This window comes from Neodiprion lecontei, chromosome 4 (genome assembly GCF_021901455.1).
Source record: "Neodiprion lecontei isolate iyNeoLeco1 chromosome 4, iyNeoLeco1.1, whole genome shotgun sequence".
Classification (NCBI taxonomy): Eukaryota; Metazoa; Arthropoda; class Insecta; order Hymenoptera; family Diprionidae; genus Neodiprion; species Neodiprion lecontei.
This window is the reverse complement of record NC_060263.1, coordinates 25,341,665-25,360,330: the sequence shown is the minus strand read 5'-3', so window position 1 is coordinate 25,360,330 and position 18,666 is coordinate 25,341,665. Positions and strand designations below refer to the sequence as shown.

The 18,666-nt window shown below is 33.8% G+C and overlaps 1 protein-coding gene across 1 annotated transcript; it reads right to left on the bottom strand.

The window, feature by feature from the left end:
* Positions 1-2,729: 2,729 nt before the first annotated feature.
* LOC107220888 (mitochondrial folate transporter/carrier) lies at positions 2,730-17,927 on the bottom strand. Its single transcript, XM_015659661.2, has 6 exons — positions 17,512-17,927; positions 14,516-14,669; positions 12,453-12,705; positions 11,136-11,249; positions 9,705-9,850; positions 2,730-4,014 (listed from the first exon to the last, which is right to left on the bottom strand). Exons 1-6 carry the CDS (start codon positions 17,663-17,665, stop codon positions 3,813-3,815), a joined length of 1,023 nt encoding a protein of 340 aa, XP_015515147.1. The 5' UTR covers positions 17,666-17,927; the 3' UTR covers positions 2,730-3,812.
* Between the last annotated feature and the right edge of the window lie 739 nt (positions 17,928-18,666).

The following is an 18,666-nucleotide window of genomic DNA, read 5'->3' as shown; positions in this document are numbered from 1 at the left end:
CTTGCCAGTTCGAAACTGTGGTTGGCACGACTTAAGTACTTTCAATTATTTCACAATCGGATTATCAAGTATGAACGTTCGGGCCTCACGGACTGAATCAAAAGTTACGAAAAGAGGAAAAAACCGTTGCGAAAAACTCCAACGATGTTATTTGCGCCAATAACAGTGAGAACAAGCTGATCGTAAGATAACGAGGATTCGAGAAAAGCTTTCATAATTATCGAACTGGGTTTATTTTATCGTGTTCGAATGTTCTTACCATTGTTTGTTTTGAATCTAGAATAATGATTTTTGTGGCAATTCATTGTCTATGGGAAAGTTCGTACCAACTTGAACATCGCCGGACTTTCAATCCTTTGGATGCTGTTGCCAACTTTATACTATATTTTTTTTGCAACGAATTCACAAAATTCCTTGAAACTATGCTACAGTTGTATGTATGAGGGTTTTCTCTAACGTGACAGACTTTGAAAACCATAAAATTGAAATGTCATGTTCGACAGGTTTAAATTAGTATTCTGAATGTTCACTCACTCCAACATAAATTATTGTTACGTAATATTATTTTGAACCGATCATTGTTTTATGCTAAGAATGTCTTGAAGTTATTTTTACAAAACTCAAAAATGCCATATCATCGGAAAAATTCTTATTAAAGTTTGAAGCGTGGTTTCTTAGTTCTAATCATCTCGTAGATTTTTTATGAGACTTCTACCCTTGAAGAAATTACTTACTATACATACTGTTTAAGAAATTTGCATCGCCTCGTCGCTTTTTTACGCGGGCACTCTGAATTGTTTGTAATTTACTCAGCGTTATTTTATTCGTAAGCTTCACTCCATCTGTTTGTCGTTGGTGTAGATTATTTACACGACAAATCAGGTAATTGTTTGTATGAAACATTTCAACTATTTCCCCAATAATTTTGAAGTTTCTCTGAATTCGGTATAAGTACGGTGAGAGAAAAAAATCTAAATTGACAACTGTATTTTTACTGAATACTTGGATTGAACACGTCACACCGTCACGCGAAGACATCGTATAATTTGGAAGATGGTTTCATTATACTAAATTTACATGTTGGTAATATATTATTCGTCGAAACAATACAGAAGTAAACAAACATTCGCTTCGATAATTAAGCATATACATTGAGTAACGGTTTGCTTCGTCGAAAGAATCCAGAACGGGTAAAAAGTGCATCATTATGCGTGACACAAAAAGATAATTAATCTAAGTACTAAGATTCGTTACCTTTTGTCGTTCATTATTTGTATGTGAAATCTCTCACGTATTTACAAGTAAGTAGTTAGTGCCTGTATAATTTCACTTCTGTAATATAGAATCTAGAGTTCTAGGCATGCAGAATAAGCGCTCGTCTCTCTAAACTTTCTAATCCGGCGATGAAAAGTTAAACCAGTGTTTCCCAAAGTGCAAGAGCTTTATGTACGTATTTGCTAACATATTCTAAATATACAATATTGATGGTATCAATATTTCGCAATACTTGGAAAAAAAACATATTTTTATCAAATTCCCCTGTAATTGTGATTCAGTGGCAGAAATTTAACGGTCTCGCTCGCAATGCCCAACTGCACTGAATGTATCCACGATATCCATCTTTGTCACATGATTAAAATGGCTCAAGACTATATGCTCAAAATCAATCTCATTAGTGTATGCCGATTATCTTTATGGCCGGTCACCAAACATCGATCGGAAAACTACAGCTAAATAAATTTCCGTCACGAATAAAATTACTGTTGCATCGAAGATCGAGTACGAATTCAAATGGAGAAGTCAACGTTGCAACCTTAATAGGCGTGAATAATGCCGCGATTTCCGTTCAAGCTGCAAATCTAATCGTATGTATGTACATTGTACACACATATACTGGTTTTCAAAATTTCATTGCAAAAGAGTACGAATCAAAAGCGGTTTGCACAATTGCAACGCGTTGTGGTTACCGAAATCTTTCAAATAATGTTCGAGAATATTTTCATCATGAGAACAGCACTGCTGCTGAAATATCGCCAATATGCGATGCAAACCGGTATTCGCATAGAAATGGTAGAGGTTAACCGCACGGCGGACAGTCCTGACCGAATGAAGAACTTTCACGGTGAAGCCAAAGGACATCGTAAGCATCTCAATTTATGACTAAACAGGATTAGGACAGTGTCGCTTTACACCCGTGCAAATACGAACGATTTTTGTTTGCGCTTTGAAAGTGGCGTGACAAGTTTAACAGTTTTACGTCATCTCACAAGTAGATAAAATTATTTTTACTTTACTTTGCTACGATTTATGTAATTAACGCACGGGCTATTCCATGCCAACTAATCCGTTCATTGAGACTAGTTTTTTAATAACAAAAATTTACGGTCGAAAAATCAATCACACCGCAAACGTTTATCTGAAAACGATAGGAGGTTGGATATTGTAGGGATCAAAAAACGTGAAAACCGAACTATTCGTTAGAAACGATTATAATAATTTCCCCCTTCGCGGAAAATGGAAAAACGGAGGTTTGAAGAGAAAAGAATTTGGTTAATCAGACTTTTTTAATTCCTACGGCCTCTTAAAATCAATTATTACATCACCATGTGATTACAATTCATTCATCTTCCGTATTTCTATGCCGTTGCAGAAAAGAAGATGTATGTATTAGCTAATTCTACTGGTAGAATGACACAGGGCAGTAAAATAAATGAATTAGAGGGACGCGATCCATTTTCCCACAGTTTATTTTTGACTACATTACCTTGCTACACGTTGACCAAGGTTCTTTTCGATTGTTACAGCTTTTTATTACTTATTACTACCTAGCACATCCTCAGAGTTGAGTTTTCAACATTATTGCCATGTCGTTCCGAATATAAGTCGAGATTTTTTATGCTTGTACGTGAATCAGAAAATATGTACCGAATTATATGCAGAATTGGCTTTATTATAGATATATTTATATAATAATTACCGAACTCAACTTACATGTGGGGTCAAATTATATTCGGAACAATATTGAAGTAGATTGCGTAGATATACAATAAATACAATAATTTACTGGATTCTGTAACAATAATTAATGTTCAATACTTAAAGAGTGCGTTTAAACGAAATATGCACGTCTATTGAACGAAATATACAACTTGTGCACTGAACGAAGGATTAGAATGATACGCCCGCGCATCGAAAGCTTAAAAGTAAATACAAGATGTTTGGAAATATTCGTATGCTTATATTCCTTGCAAGCCAAAAAGTAAGACAAAGGAAATGCGAAGGAAAATAGACGCAAAATGAAACATAGTACGCCGACGTATCCAAGCATGTGATAATGAAAATTTGTTGTTCATGTAGTATTTTGTCCTCAATAAATTCTTGCACATACCTGGACCTACTCGCGACCTCGAGCATGGATTTAAATTCTACCAACTAAAATGTGTATCGGGTGTTTTGAAGAATTTACTATGCAATTCATTGTAGTATTTTGAAAAGAAGATTGTATTTTCCATAATGTACTAGTTGTTATCTTTCAATTAAACGAACTGGTTACAATAAAATGCCGAGTCTGATGAAAGGATTATAATGGCAGGAACATTCAAATACTCCTATCTTTACAAAATTCAAATTTAACATTAACAACTTATAGTTACACTTGCAAGTAACGAAATTCAGTACATAGTCTGTTTTGGAACATAAAAACATGCAATGGTGAACCTTTCAGTCATTGCTCTTCACCGTCCGAATATCTTGAACAGTCTTTGAATTATATGGATAACTTCCGAATGGGTCGGTTCTGCGGGGAGGTGGACTCAATTCGCTGTTACCTCAGTTTTTGACGTGTTCAATATAGCGACAGCGGTAGTTGCCGGTAAATCCTCCGTGCGGGATGACTTGGCGCGTAGCAGTTTGTAGGAAACGTTCTCATAGGTGACGAATGTGATGATAGTCGCGGGCGTCACTCTGACAAGATTAGGGCCTAACCCCTTGTAAAAGCCACGCCAACCTTCACCCCTGTAACCACCAGCAATACTTTATTTCACTAATGGATTTCAGCAATAAATTCCGGTTCTTAAAAAATTACGTTCTTTTACACATCGCCGAGAATATCTCAACGCGTCTCTCAACGTTTGGTATTAGTTTCACGTACGATTATTGACGCAAATCAGACCCCATTTTGCGATAAAACTTGGGCGCACTAAGCACGCGAATTAAAAAGAAGTAACACGTACGAGGGAACGGAATCATGAAACTTTATTCAAATAAGTATTTACGTTTTTGATTTGAATTGCATGTAATTCTCGAGTATTTACATTTTCATCTTGGTGCTCGTTCAACAATATATAAACAAAGTAATCGTCAAGGTGTCATTTTATTTAAAACAAATTTTGAATAAAATATTAGCCACTTCACATACCGCAGACAAAAAAAAAAAAAAAGAAGAAACATAAACACGAAATAAACAAATCTCCAACAGATAAGCACACGAATAAGATACGATATAAATTTGTTTGGTTTGCAAGAGCACATGCTGCATAAATCAAACATGGCAATGATATCGCAAATTACGATTACGTTCCATGAATTATCCACTGCACACATAACGAGATACCTACACATCTGTACATAGCAAAAGTCTGCTGCTAGTGGTTTTCATTGCAGGTACTTCAAAGCAGTACGACACAAATATTTTACATTTTTCTTTTCGTAGTCAATTCCTTCGTTATACCACGGCTATACTGGCTTCCAAAATATTATAACAACTACAATTGTTCGGACATATTTTTTTTCTTGGACAAAGTTAAATTTTTTTACCATCTGAATCTTGCAAGTTTTCTTATCTTTCACACCAACGACTCGAGTGACAAAATACCAAAGAGTTATTAGAGTTATTTCATTGCCAACAAAATTTTGTCCCAAAGCTTTGCATTCAGTGCTGAAATACTTTATAACCTCTTCTGCAATCGATCGGAATAGTTCCAGTTAACTGCGTCAGGTAATCGCAATGCGAGTAATAAGTCGGTGACAAAGTTGAGAGCGAATAAAAAAGTTATGTGTTCGATTCAAATTGCAGTAAATGAAGTTGACAATCTGATCGGTGTCGGTATTATTATACGCGCTATGTTTTCGTTATACCAGTCGTTTGAGAACACATGATTGGATTAAAAATCGTACTGCTGGTGGTTCACCTAGGTTTAACCTATGCACTTACCGTTCGTACATCTAGACGTACGAGTAGAACAGTTGATTGCATTGTATCGGGTGAATCAAGTCAAGTTTACACACTAAAGATAAATAATCTTTTCAAAATATGAAGGAAGATATCGATTCAGCTATAGTCGATCGCAGATGCAAATACGTTTTTTCTCAACATGACGAATTTACCTGCAATTTACAAATGTGCAGCACCGTCCAAATGAAAACTCACGTGCGTACATTTTCACTGGCATGACATCATTGGTGAGGAATTACAGACCAACTAAGTTTACGATACATTTTTTTTCTTTTCTTTTTTTCGCGACACATACATGATCGTACACATTGAAGAATTATATTTAGTTAAAACCTACATTTCATTGTTAAATCAGTTTCATTTTTGAATGGTGATACAGTTTAGAATTTGAAGCATTTGATCCGAAAGCTTGAAACTCTTAATCATAATTTGTTATCTTCATACTCATAAACCTAGGTGCAACAAAATTGAAGAATTAGTCTTTCAATGTTTTTCACTATCTGAAACATTCAATATGTGTACTGAAAGTATGGTTAAGAATGTAAATTAAGCTTGTAAATCGATTATTTAAAAAGATCCAGTTTGTTTGGAGCAAAGTTTGAAAGATACAAGACAATTTTTTGCGAATCAATCTACAATTATACAATATCTGGATAAAAAATATATTGCAAAATTAATTCGATAAATTTTTTCATCAAAGTATTAGATCGATTACTTCATTAAAAACGTAACGCTTATTCTCGTTTTTATAATTCTTATTAAAATTCTGATCGCTTTTGAAGCAAACTGTCAACGGATCAGAATATAAATGACGAATGAAAATGTAGTTTTGGGATTCAAAGCACCCTGTATCTCAGTTTCCATTGCAATACATAATCAAATAAACCCATAGAAGAAAAATGACATGATCAGCATAAAACAAAAAAGTTCAAGCCATGACACTTTGTATGGACTTCGGGTATTGTGAGATTGGGCGGTCCGTGTTACTGTAATACTAGTATTTCGGTATAATGATCTAGATTCCTTCGATTCTTGCCTGCGGTTAAATAATTTGGAATGCAACCATTTTCCAAAGCAGTACGTATATGAATGAAAAATGTAATACGAATGAGCATGTACGTGAGTTTTTCATTCCGAATGAAACTGCGGCATAATGAATGAAATTGGAGAAAGTGCCTTGAATTAGGTACAAAGCCATGAAGTGTTGAATTAAGGGCGTTTTCAGCTAGTTCGGAAAGTACTCATCGACATCTTTCTAAATGTGCAAACACACATTTTGTCTTGACATGTTAGCACATTACTGCACATACGATATCATATGAAGGATTTGAACTGCAGAGAAAAAATCAATTACTTATACGTTGATTACCCTACAAATTATTGGTCAACAATCTAGGGTCCACGATGTTGATTTGACTGTAATTTTTATCACTTCCAGTGGACATAAAGATAATCCCCCTCCCTTCCAAAGGGTTAAACCTCAAGAACCTAATATTTACGCAATGTCTGCGAATTTAGAATGCATCGAGTTCTGTTCTTGAATTTGTGTACTCGTACTGTTTTGCATGTAAATTAACATTGTTGAACGAGAAAAAAATTGCTATTTGAATAACAGAATAAACTTTTATTTTTGGCAATTACTTCGAAAAATAATATTAAATTCTGAGAGTGAAATTTATCACGTACATATCACTGTTGTTCATTTTCATTCCAAACGGAACGCACCCGGTACAAATTCGAGAAAGAAATGTAATCCCCTTTTAGTTCCAACATAAATAGGCAGGATTCTCATAAACGGTGACTTTCAGAAAACTGGATGTCTAAGAATCGAGGGATTATCGGAACTCTGTGCTCACTAGAAGTGGTTAAAAACGGTTTGTCGCAGTTCAAATACTTTTCGACATCTTTGATGTGTCAGCTTAAATTTACTTTCGTGAATTATGAAGAAAATAAAAAGTTCTCATGCGGAATGAATGTTATCCCATTAAAGAAACATCCCAACAAATAGAAAAGTAATCGTAACTAAATGATGTTCAGATTGTTTATGAATAATCCCGCTAAGTAGAGAAAACTGTTGTGACGATAAGCAATGCAGTAAAATGTAGAATATTTTGAGTTAACCATAAGATGACACTTAATTTTGAATATTACTAATAAGATCAGTGATAAGAATAATCACAATAAAAATCATAGTAATGATAATAAAATTGGTTAGCAAAAAGAGACTATCACATACAGCACACAGAGAAAGAAAATAAAATTGCAACTAAATTGGTAATGTCAAAGATAATATTATCGATATTAATGATATATCATGAAAATAAGTTTGATAACTATCAGCGCAATGCAAGGCTTTGGTTAAAATTAGTTAGACTTTGTAGATGTTGAGCACATGACTTCGACAATGGTCGAGGTCATGGTTTTTATAATGGACAAGGTTGATAATTATTTGATGGCACGAAAGTGTGTTATGAGCTTATCTTATGAATAATAGTTCGAAAATAAAACCTTCCAAGATACAGATTAATATTTATATTTGTTTAAGAAATTCATGTATAGATAATATTAACATTATATAATAACTTATAGATTATTTTGTCTCTTAAATTCTTTTCTATACGGTACTTTTTTTTTTTTTTCTTTCATGTTTTCCAAGCGATCTAAGAATAAAGAGTTTTAAAGAGAGATGTTCATTTTCATGGCTAACATAAATAAATTGTACTAATATTTACAGATTGCGACGATATATATTCATAACTGTTACTTATCAAGCAGTCATAATCAAACTGTCATGATTTATTAGTTGCTGAGATTTTATGTGCCATAAATTGATCCAAATGTTATATAAATATTTATCGAATATTTTTTATCGTCACAGCAATAATCTACTGTTACTCTCGGAAATTTTTTCAATACCACCTAACCACATTCGTGGTCACAAACAATAATTGTATCATCAGTTTTCAACTATTCAATAACAGATCAATGCGGCATAATTTCAAACACCAATTAGACATTTATTAACTGTATCTTTGAGAAGTTCATTATCTAATTCACACCTTGACGTAGGTCCTTCAATTTTGTTACGTATTCTCGAAAAAATATTCATCAATATTTTGACAATGCTTGATCACTCTCAACCGATTATGAAGAGGATTATTAAAAAAGGCTGTGTCAATTTTTGAAAATAATTTTCGTTCTTTAGAAAACATTGGTCTCGGCACATACATACTTTCTACTGAAAAAATTACAAATATAGAAAAAAAAAAGGTACTAACAAACAGCTTTTTTAACTCTCCTTTTCAAACGTACTTCAATTCAAATGTCTTCTTTTGGATTTAAAGTTTCATTCAAATAAATACATATACGTTCATTGTATTTCAGCGTATTAGAAATTATATGACTAAATGTTTCCAAGTAATCACTGCGCTTGTAAAAGTAAAATATATGTAAAGGATATCGAGTAAGAAAAGGAAAAGAAACAGTAAAACATACTACATAAGTCAGAAGTGAAAGTTCACTTCAATATTGATCTATTTCTATTGCAATTTCACATGAGCTTATCTTGAAATATCATATGAGCAGAAACCAACATTTGCCAACTGAAGTGATTTGAAATATATCACGAAAAAAAAGAAAAGAAAAAAGATGTAGAGAGGATCTAGTATAACTGCAATTCAGATTCATCTTTTAGCAATCCATTATCCGCTAGACATAATATAAGATGAAATAAATTATTATAGGTATTGCCCGTACATTTTACACGTTATTAACCCTTTCAATGTTTGCCGCTCATATGCGTCAAAAACACAACTGTCCACCTAGTGAAAAGAATTATACAATTTAATACTGGGTAATCTAATCTTTAAAATTTCATGACTTTTCTTTGTCAGACATATTTTGTATTCTTCTTCTCAGTGAAAAGCATAATTAGCAATAAAAAAAAAAAAAAAAAAGTAACATTTCTCGCAAGGGAATTCATGATAGAATTTGGCAATACCTATGTAAAAGAATAATGAATTACTTTCCTAGATAGTATTGCAGTACACGTGTATGGACAAGTACATAAGAATTGTAGGTCGAATTCGCTATTCTGTCACAAGCATGGGATTGAAGTAACGAATGTGTAACATCACGTGAAATATAAGGCTTAACTTCGAGTTACTGCGCAAATAAGAGTTCCTAAGCCAAGTAATGAATTTAAATTTAAATTCAACCACTTGCATTGTATCTAACTAATATCATTTTTATAAAATGATAATAAAAATTATCTAAAGTCATTAAAATTATATGTGAAATCAATTATCTAGAATCACTTATATCGTTTTGACTGATTGAATCTCATCGTAGGTGTAAGTGAGGGACTTAGTTTGCAAATTTTTCATAAATCAGCATAACCAGACAAATGTTTGGCAAAACGTGTAACAGGTAGGGTGTAAACCCTTTATAAAATCCCCTAGCTTTTTCTAACCTCCATGTTAGTTGAATACAATGCCAAGTTCCTCTGTAGTCGTGATGGTGATCCTGAAGTCGAGCCCTCACTACTTGATACGGATACGTCGCCATAGCAGCGAACAATTTTGATAAGGCGGCAAAACCAATATAATCCGTTGTACTCTGCAAAGAAATGAGAGGAAATGTTAACACAGAATTAAAATCATTTTTTAAGATTAATATACACGTGAGAAATGTTGCCAGTCATAATAGCTGATAATTAAGAGCTTTGAGTTATTCCTAATTCATCGTCGGTCTCTTCTTCCCGTTCATATTTCATATTTCCAGTAATGGTATTCTTAATTCATTTCAAACTACTTCCGGATTCCATAAATGAACTTTGTGGTCGTTATGCCGTTTTTAATTTGTTGTATATTATCATTATTATAATTCAGTATATTATCATGAGTACAAGGTACTGCTGTTATATGATATATGTCTATTATATGGATAAGGATCTTACAATCAATGGCTGGGTCTCTCTTGGAGGTTTGACTTGGGTATGAAAATGACCTAATAGGTCAAAGTGCAAAACAGAGAGTTTTAGTTGAAGAATGTATGTATTCTTATATAGGCAAGTGACTCAAGTGGGAAGTTCAATTCGGTATTTTTCGTATTTCTTTTTAATATAGTGCATGTCTGTAAATTTAGCGAATAAAAAATGAGAGGATCGGAACGTTTGGAAATGTCTTCTAATTTAGAAATCGAAAAAGTTAATTTGGGTTTTCTTCAAAATTTTTTTTCGCAAACAAAATTTCTTCTGCCGAAATGAGTATAAATTTTTTAGTATTCTTACTTAAAATACCTCCTTGCAGGGAGTTCTTTTTTTAGTTGAGCTGTTTTAGATGAATATTGAGATAAAAAGAAAACTTAAAATTAAAGTTACGTTCTCGAGTGTAGAGCAGTTAACTAATAATGGAGGTAAGGGGTAGAAATTTGGTTGAAAGTAACTTATTGTCATGACCAAGTGCGGAGCAAGAAGCTTTGCTAGCGTCTTCACACGCTGACCAAATAGACCGTTCAATATCATGGTAAAAATTAATCATATCGCAAAATAGTTTTTGTTTCAATTGTCAACTAGATATATGTGGCCACAGTTTACTTTGATCAGAATTTGAGAGCTTAGAAAATTAGCTACACAATCGAGGATTTGTTTCACTTCAAACTTAGCTTTAAACTGCACAAAATTTTAGCAAAACTAACGTAATTTGCGATTACACATCAGAGTAATATGTTAATAAAGGGTGACAGATCGTACAATACCTGTATTTAGAAATGAATTTAACAAGGAACATAATGCATGCGGTTTATGCTATATCTATTGTAGATCTATTTTCAAAATTACACTTAGACTTGAAGGATAACTAGCAGCATTCTATTTTTTTTTTTTTTTTCAAATACTACTTACCAGTTTTGTGTCTATGGGTAATCCTCGGTAGTCATTATAGCTATTCTTCATTTCCTCATACGTCATAAACTGAAGCGCGCCGTGCGAGACACCGAACATTCCAGGAACAAGACCCTATTCGAAAAGAAGTGCGATTAAAATTTCAGAAATTTCAATGTGTAGAAAGTATTGCAATTCGGATTTCAGATTTGAATGCAAAAAGAGCCCATTTTCAGAGGCACAAAATTCTTGGCCATTCTGTTTACAGGGGAAGGCTTTTCCCTGGGATAAGATCGAAAAAAAATTCATCAATGGTGATGTTTCGCCATTGTTTGAGGTTGTCCTCAAATTTTATTACCTAGTCAGGTTTCGGCCAGATTCTCTGTTGCATTGAGCAAAACGTTGTGAAAATAAAACATCTATACCACGTTAAAGAAATAACGCAAAGAAGTTGAAGCGATAATTTTTCAACATTCTGAAGTTGCTCAAGGGGGGTGGTAAATTTTTTTGTGCTTGATTAGCAGATCCATAATCTTTGAAAAACAGCTATTCGTACAGAAAGTTTCGTAAATAACTAACAATTACGTGTTTGAGAGATACTAGTTTGATCTTTATTCTAAGCTTCAAAAGTAGAAAGATTGTCTACAATTTATCAAGTTATGACATCATCAACAGCTAGCAGGATTCTTGTTAAACCTATACCTTTCACCTCATGATGTTGTTCATTATGTGAAACAAAAAATCTGTATACTCTTAATTTCAAAACACTTATAGTTATAGTTGGAATTAAAAATTTCGATATTGTCACTGTACTTTTTATTTTTGATACGTTTTCCGTATTTTTATGAAATTTCAACACATTTGTAAACTACAATTCCCAGTCTAGTTTGAGCATGGATCATTTTAGTTCCCGTAAAAACAACGTATCGGAATGGAATGTGAAAAATTTTATAAAAATCATATGAACGATTTGGAAATTACCATACGAAAAGAGTTCAATAACATTGTTTCGAATAAAATGAGTGCAATGTTAAAAAACTATAAGCCATTTGTAAAATTTTAGAGGTTGAAATAAAGATGAAACTACCATCTTTCAGCCATACAATCGGTGATTATTTGCGACTGTATCTATAGCAGTTATTCAGAATTAACTTGAAAATTAAGTGTGAAAGGACGACCACCCCTTTAAGAATAAATGTGCTTGCAAAAGACACATTGACGGTTACGAGAATGGTTGATCAGTGCAAGAAATATTTTGTACTGTATTATACTTCATTCTAGTTTCATACAAAAGGGCTCTTTGTCTTTTACTTTTTTATTTTACACAGTGAAAATTACCTTGTAGAGTCCTCGAATACCCTCTGTTTTATATATTTTGGTGAGAGCATCAACCAAGCCGGAGTACCTTTTGCTTTCTGCAAGATTTACATCACTTGTATATTGAAGGCAAAGCCGCGTCTTAACTACCCAGATTGGATTCGTTATTAACAGTGTCATAATCCCAGCGTCGGCTGCAGCCAACATGTGCATTACTGGGCCCACAGGCTTCTTTGCATTTCCACCTTGAATCCATGTTTTTATTGTGTTATAGCTATAAAAAATGGAAATAGATATTAGCACGAGGAATGAAACGACAATCGTGCAACACTATAATTATAGGTGCATTCATTTTACTTTCCCTTAACCGGGTTCATGGATTTAGCAAGATGTAGTTACTACAAAAGTGTTTCAAAAATTGATCAACAATTAATCAATCATCTCATTTCTAGAGATGGTAAATATTTTTAAGTTGCTAGCATCACAGTGTACACTATTTACAAACAACCAATATGCGATTAATACACTGCTTATTATACTCCCGTATATTATACTGTAGATCAGATAGTGCAAAAAGTTGAACACAAATAATGTTTACATATACATTCCCTAAATTAAAAATATTATCTTAAAAAATAAATAGGTAAATACAAAACCGAATAATGATTACAAGGAATCATGTGCTGTTTTTGATTCAGTAGTTGCTCAGTGATCTACAAAATGTGTATGGCAATGAATCAAATACAAGTTCATTGAACTAAGCCCATCATAGTTCCTGGTAATGCCCAGTAGAGATGATTTAAGTATTTTTTAATGGAATCGATTTTTAATAACGCACAAGGCAATTACTGAATTGGTTGGGTCAATAAATTTTTTTCTGTGCATCATGTCATTGAGGGATTTTATAAATAATCGGTTCGAATTAGTTTGAAAATGGGATGACGCCTCACTGTTACGAGTTAAATACATACAAGATTTAGGGCTCTTATTAGTTACTGGTCAGTTGAAAAAAATTTGGCCAGATAGAGATCACACGATCACAAGGGTCAGAAACCTAAGAAAAAATAAAGGAAGTTGAAAAAATTGGGAAAGTGAATCTGATATAAAATTAATTAATTATGTATAATTAATTCGTACAACTGCAGATGAGAATGGGAGAATTATTATTACTGAATACAGACTTTTATGCTCTCTACTGTATTGTTACATTTATTAAATAAGTTGTAATAAATGATAAGAACATTGACGGCAATAGTTTTTTTCATACCAATGTTAAAGAATTTAATGCTCATAGGCGGATATCGGCGAAATTTGATTGGAAATGACAAAAATATAATTGAATCAGGAGAAAGAAAATTTCTCCATAAAAATGTTGTTTGGAATATTAGATATGCAAATAAAAAAAAAAAAGAAGATAAATCTTTGATGATGACAATACAAAAGGTAATGATATAAGTAGTTGCTCCTAAATCGGTCACATGATCCCATGCTCAAAACTTCTTGATACGTTCCACGAGATATCACAGAGTTATGACCGTTGTAAATTTTCCTTTCAACTCTATTACTCACTACACTTTCTCATACTATTTATAGAATTATACTGAATAGAATATGGGAGTGTAATGTCCTAAAAGTGTATAGTTAAATACAGGACAACGAAGAAGATATTGGCTGATTAGATTTTACGCAGATAAACACATGGAGATGTATTGTTGGTTATTCCATTAGATCTAACCGAAACGGGATTGCTTTGTCGTAGAAGATCAGTTTGAAAGTAAAACAGATTTAATTTTTTACCCGGTGTAGAACAAACTTTAAAGAACTCGTTATCTTTTTTATGTTGCTGCTGATATTCACAACACAATTACAATATTCTATTTTTACACAACCAAGCAAGTTAGTGTTATCTCTGTGAAGTTGACACTAGGAAGCTACGTAACGATGAAAAGTTTCTTGAAATTCAGGGAAATTGTACACACAGTTGTACAAGAATTTCTTCCTTTTTTTATTTTTACGTATAGCAAAGAAGGAAATCATGAATAACTATTGGCAGTAGAGAAAAGGCAAACAATTTGACCACTTACAAGAAAAAATAGAATCCCCAAGAGCTGCCTGAGCCCAGAATATTTGGTACTACCCCTCTGTAGAGGCCTCTCAGTCCCTCTGTCCTGTGGATTTCTACAAAGGCACCCCGAAGACCACTGTACTGTGGAGTAGAATGTGTGATGCCATCGTTAACTGCAAATGGAAAACATTAGTCTTGTAATAAAAGTACGGAATCTGGTGTTCATATTATGATTTGCGACCAGAGCGCATGTCGAGAACTGTTGAACAGCTAAGTTATGACTTATTGATACATAAGCCTTACATTTTACAACATTTCATCATTGACACTGAGACGCGTTAAAATTGAAAGTTGTTGATAGCAGCGTAGCATCATCTCATGTCGCTCCCCTAAAACCTAAGACTTTTGTTTGGAAGATTATTCTATACAAAAATAGGGAATCGTTATAAGTTTAATTAACATTGTTATTTTGACCCGTCAAACTGGATTCGCGATGTGGGTGGAATTTTTGTAATTTGATATCGGACAATGTCATTGCATTCATGGATTATTAGAAAAAATCAATCTTGAGGAGTGTCTGAAAAATTCATTGATCCATGATACAAAAAGACATACTGATGTGTTGGAAAAAAATAGTCACTTTTGATCTAATATTTCGTTAAGTCAACATCACAAACTTGAATCTTCTGAATTTTCTAATCTGAAACTCAGTTTTTCATCCGGTATACAATACATCATCAAACTGAAGAAAACGTTGGGATTTTACCACATGTTCATTGGAACATATCATAATGGTTTTAAAAAAAATCGCATCAATGCCAGATTCATATTAATTTATCTGAAGTAATAATTTGTGAAAAAATAAGCATGAAAAATTTGTGCTGTTTCTTTGTTTTGGAAATATGTAAATTGAAAATTTATTTTCTATGATACGGCTGTAACATTAACAAAAGAAAAAAAAAAGAAAAGAATGTGATCAGCCTTAATCTGGGCTTGTAGATCAGTAATACGGTGAATATAACTAATTGTTTTAATGAAATATATATCTCTTCCATATTGCGGAAGATATATTTTTGAAACATTTATTATCCATAATTTTGTACATTTTATGAACAACGAATTAGGACGAAAATCTGATGTATTCACTTTCGTGATCAGATTGCTATTTTTCTTCTCCTGCATTATATTATGCCAGCATGGACTAAAGCCAGCAGCTTTATTTATTCAAAAATTGTCACAGCCAAAATTTTGAAAACACGAATGTTACGAGGTGAAAGCTTGTTGAACATTCTGTACTGAATTTTTCAATTAATTATAGAGTACCAAAGATTACCGTTACACTATTCAACTCGCTTTTTACCTATAAAGATACACCTAAAAAAACATTCCTACTGATTATGAATTAAAGTATTGGAGAGTAGTCACGATAATGGCGTAAGTTTGTCGGCGAGATTCATTGATAGTTGGATATAAGGTAAAGCCACACAATCCAAAATATAGTACGCAAAAAAAGAAAAAACAAACACAATCAGATGCTGAGGTAAACGATTTTGTAAATTACAGAGGTGCAATTAGTAGAAGTAAAGAACAGCTTGGTAATATATAAGAGGCAATATCCGTCGTAAAATGTGCTGGCCCCTTACCAGAAACATGAGAAATTTTACCAGTTGCATTAGAACGTGTGAGATTGAAGATGTGAGTGTAAACCTTCACAAGCTGAGTTATTTTTGAAAATCGTACAAGGAAAAGTTTTAATCGCATATGTAACGGACCTTCTTTAACTCGAATTAGACAGTTTTGTTTTGACATATCAACTTGTTGTGAGGAAAAATTAAAGATATTTGGTTTCAAATATATATTAATAAATAAGATGACAAACAATATTTTGGAAAACCAACTCCTTTAAAATTATTCTGAAACTACAAAACAATGATTTTTAATTCACTGTTTCGTTGCTTATTATTATCAACTTGAACTTCGTACATAGACAGAATTTGCAGTGTATGAATGATTCATATGTACTTTGAAATATAAGTTTCTATTGTGGCACAATCTATATTGGCACAAGAACAACAGATCAACTGGACTGTGAAATATGTACAATGTGTTTAATCGTTGGATTAGCCACAAACATGGATCAATGATGTTTATGTTAGTAAGTGTCCAACAAAATTTACGTGAAAAATTTCGTCAGGGTTGAAGTTTGTAAGACTGACGTAACGATGTATTTTCATTGCAAATCGCTAGTTCACAAATTTTATGTTTGTCTACAAATCATTAAGGCGTAAAATATGCAAACAAAGCTCATATTCCACAAACATATGTTATTTAAAGGCATTTTAAATTTGTGAAACAGTAATTTTAACTCAATGTTTTGTTAGGTTAACGTCACTCATTTCAACCATGTAAATTTAAGAACTATGTATTTAGAAAATTTCAGGCTAGGGAATTCAGGATAAGCTGTTCATATCTTTTGTTCTTCATGTACGGATGGATAAAGAAACAAAATGCATGCCTAATAGAAAACAGTTCAAGTGTTATTTTCCCTGTGCGTACGAACCCTGAATGGTAACAGTACTAGGAAAGTATCAATGTCTGCCATGACGCGCGTTGCTTGCTCAGTGATAACTCGCTAACGGGACAAAGAGCGATGAATTGTAGCCTGACGACGCCGATCGCTAATTAACTATGAATATTATATATACGAAAGAGACACGAACCGGCGATGCGATAGCTACGCATACCTACTTTGCATACACGTGGTAACTCAGTAGACGTGTTGCATCATATTATGCAGGAAATCTTATCGGCGAGAAAAAAAAATAACCAATTTCAAAAATTCATAAATTCATAAATTGGCAAAAAGAACGCTCAAAACCGTTCCGGCATGACGTTTCGGTGAGGTTCGAGGGTACAGACCACGTGCACCGCAAGGGGACACTCGAAGCAATGACAGCTGAACGAGTCCGAAGGTTCGACACTTGCTCTGGCGGTGTTAAATTGTCGTCTACTTACCGGCAAATCTGATTTTTATCAGGTCCAAGGGATGCAGCATCAAGGTCGACAAGACCCCGCCGGACAGACCAGCGATCAGATGTTCATATTTGACATGACTGAACACCGGGAGAACTCGCGTGGTTCCCGTCCCTGTGGTTTTTATCGTAGACATGTTGCGTGTGGACTCTTCGTGCGTTACTGAATTCTCGATTCTATCGTGTTCGGGTCGCAGATTTCCAACAGTCGTATCACAATCATTGTTTCCAGCAATGACAACACCACCGTCCGCCTCGGAACATTTCTTTTGACTCGTCGTAGTCACCGTTATTCTCGAAACAATCGAGAAACTGATATATCACGAGGTATATGGCTTACGTAACAAAATACGATGCTTCCTTGCGCTTACACGCCGCCATACTGAAACAGAGTTTTCACTTCCATTGCACACATCGACGCGCAGACGTTCCGCGCATGCGGATACGACGGTCGTGTGACGTCGGCAAGGGGAGACGTTCTTGGACAAATTGAGTTCAGAGTGAGTGGCACGGAGACCGGAGTCGTTGACTGAAGACTATAAAGGCAGTTACCCTTATGGGCTTTGGTGTGAAAACCGAAATTCGTCGCTCGCTGGCGCTCTCTGCGGTATTCCAGCAGCAGAGTTGGGAACTTATTGCAGAGCATCAGAGGGTTACCGATCACGTGATGTTGGTTGCAATAACCTCCGAGTAACACAATCTTCGTAAGGTATGCCCAAGTCAATATTTAGCTTGTGCGTATTTACCGACTTATAACGTTACCGAATCGTCAGCGATTCAAGAAATTAATAATGAGAATCAATTTCATCCAATATTCGTAGCAAAAACGTGATGTAATCAAAGTATAGATACCCGGGAAAAGTATGTATACATGGATGATATATAATGATGATCAGATGTCATAATAATGCAGAGACCAAAACGTGTATATGTATATGCGGTCCATGTACGATATTAATATATGTGATCCATTTACGATTAATACGTCATGCATACTGTAAATTTGATAATTTTCCAGGAGACAAACTAAATTATCTACAATAATATGGCTATAATATGAAAATAGAAGAATTATTCATTTCGAAATGGGATTCTATTCGACACGCGCTTGACGTATTCCATAACATTGATATTCATA

Excerpts from the sequence above, each read along its gene's own strand:
- LOC107220888 (XM_015659661.2), bottom strand. The coding sequence starts at position 17,665 with ATGTCTACGATAAAAACCACAGGGACGGGAACCACGCGAGTTCTCCCG. Across the intron at positions 14,670-17,511 it reads GATAAAAATCAGATTTGCCG|TTAACGATGGCATCACACAT; the intron begins GTAAGTAGACGA and ends TTCCATTTGCAG. Across the intron at positions 9,851-11,135 it reads TACCCATAGACACAAAACTG|AGTACAACGGATTATATTGG; the intron begins GTAAGTAGTATT and ends ATTTCTTTGCAG.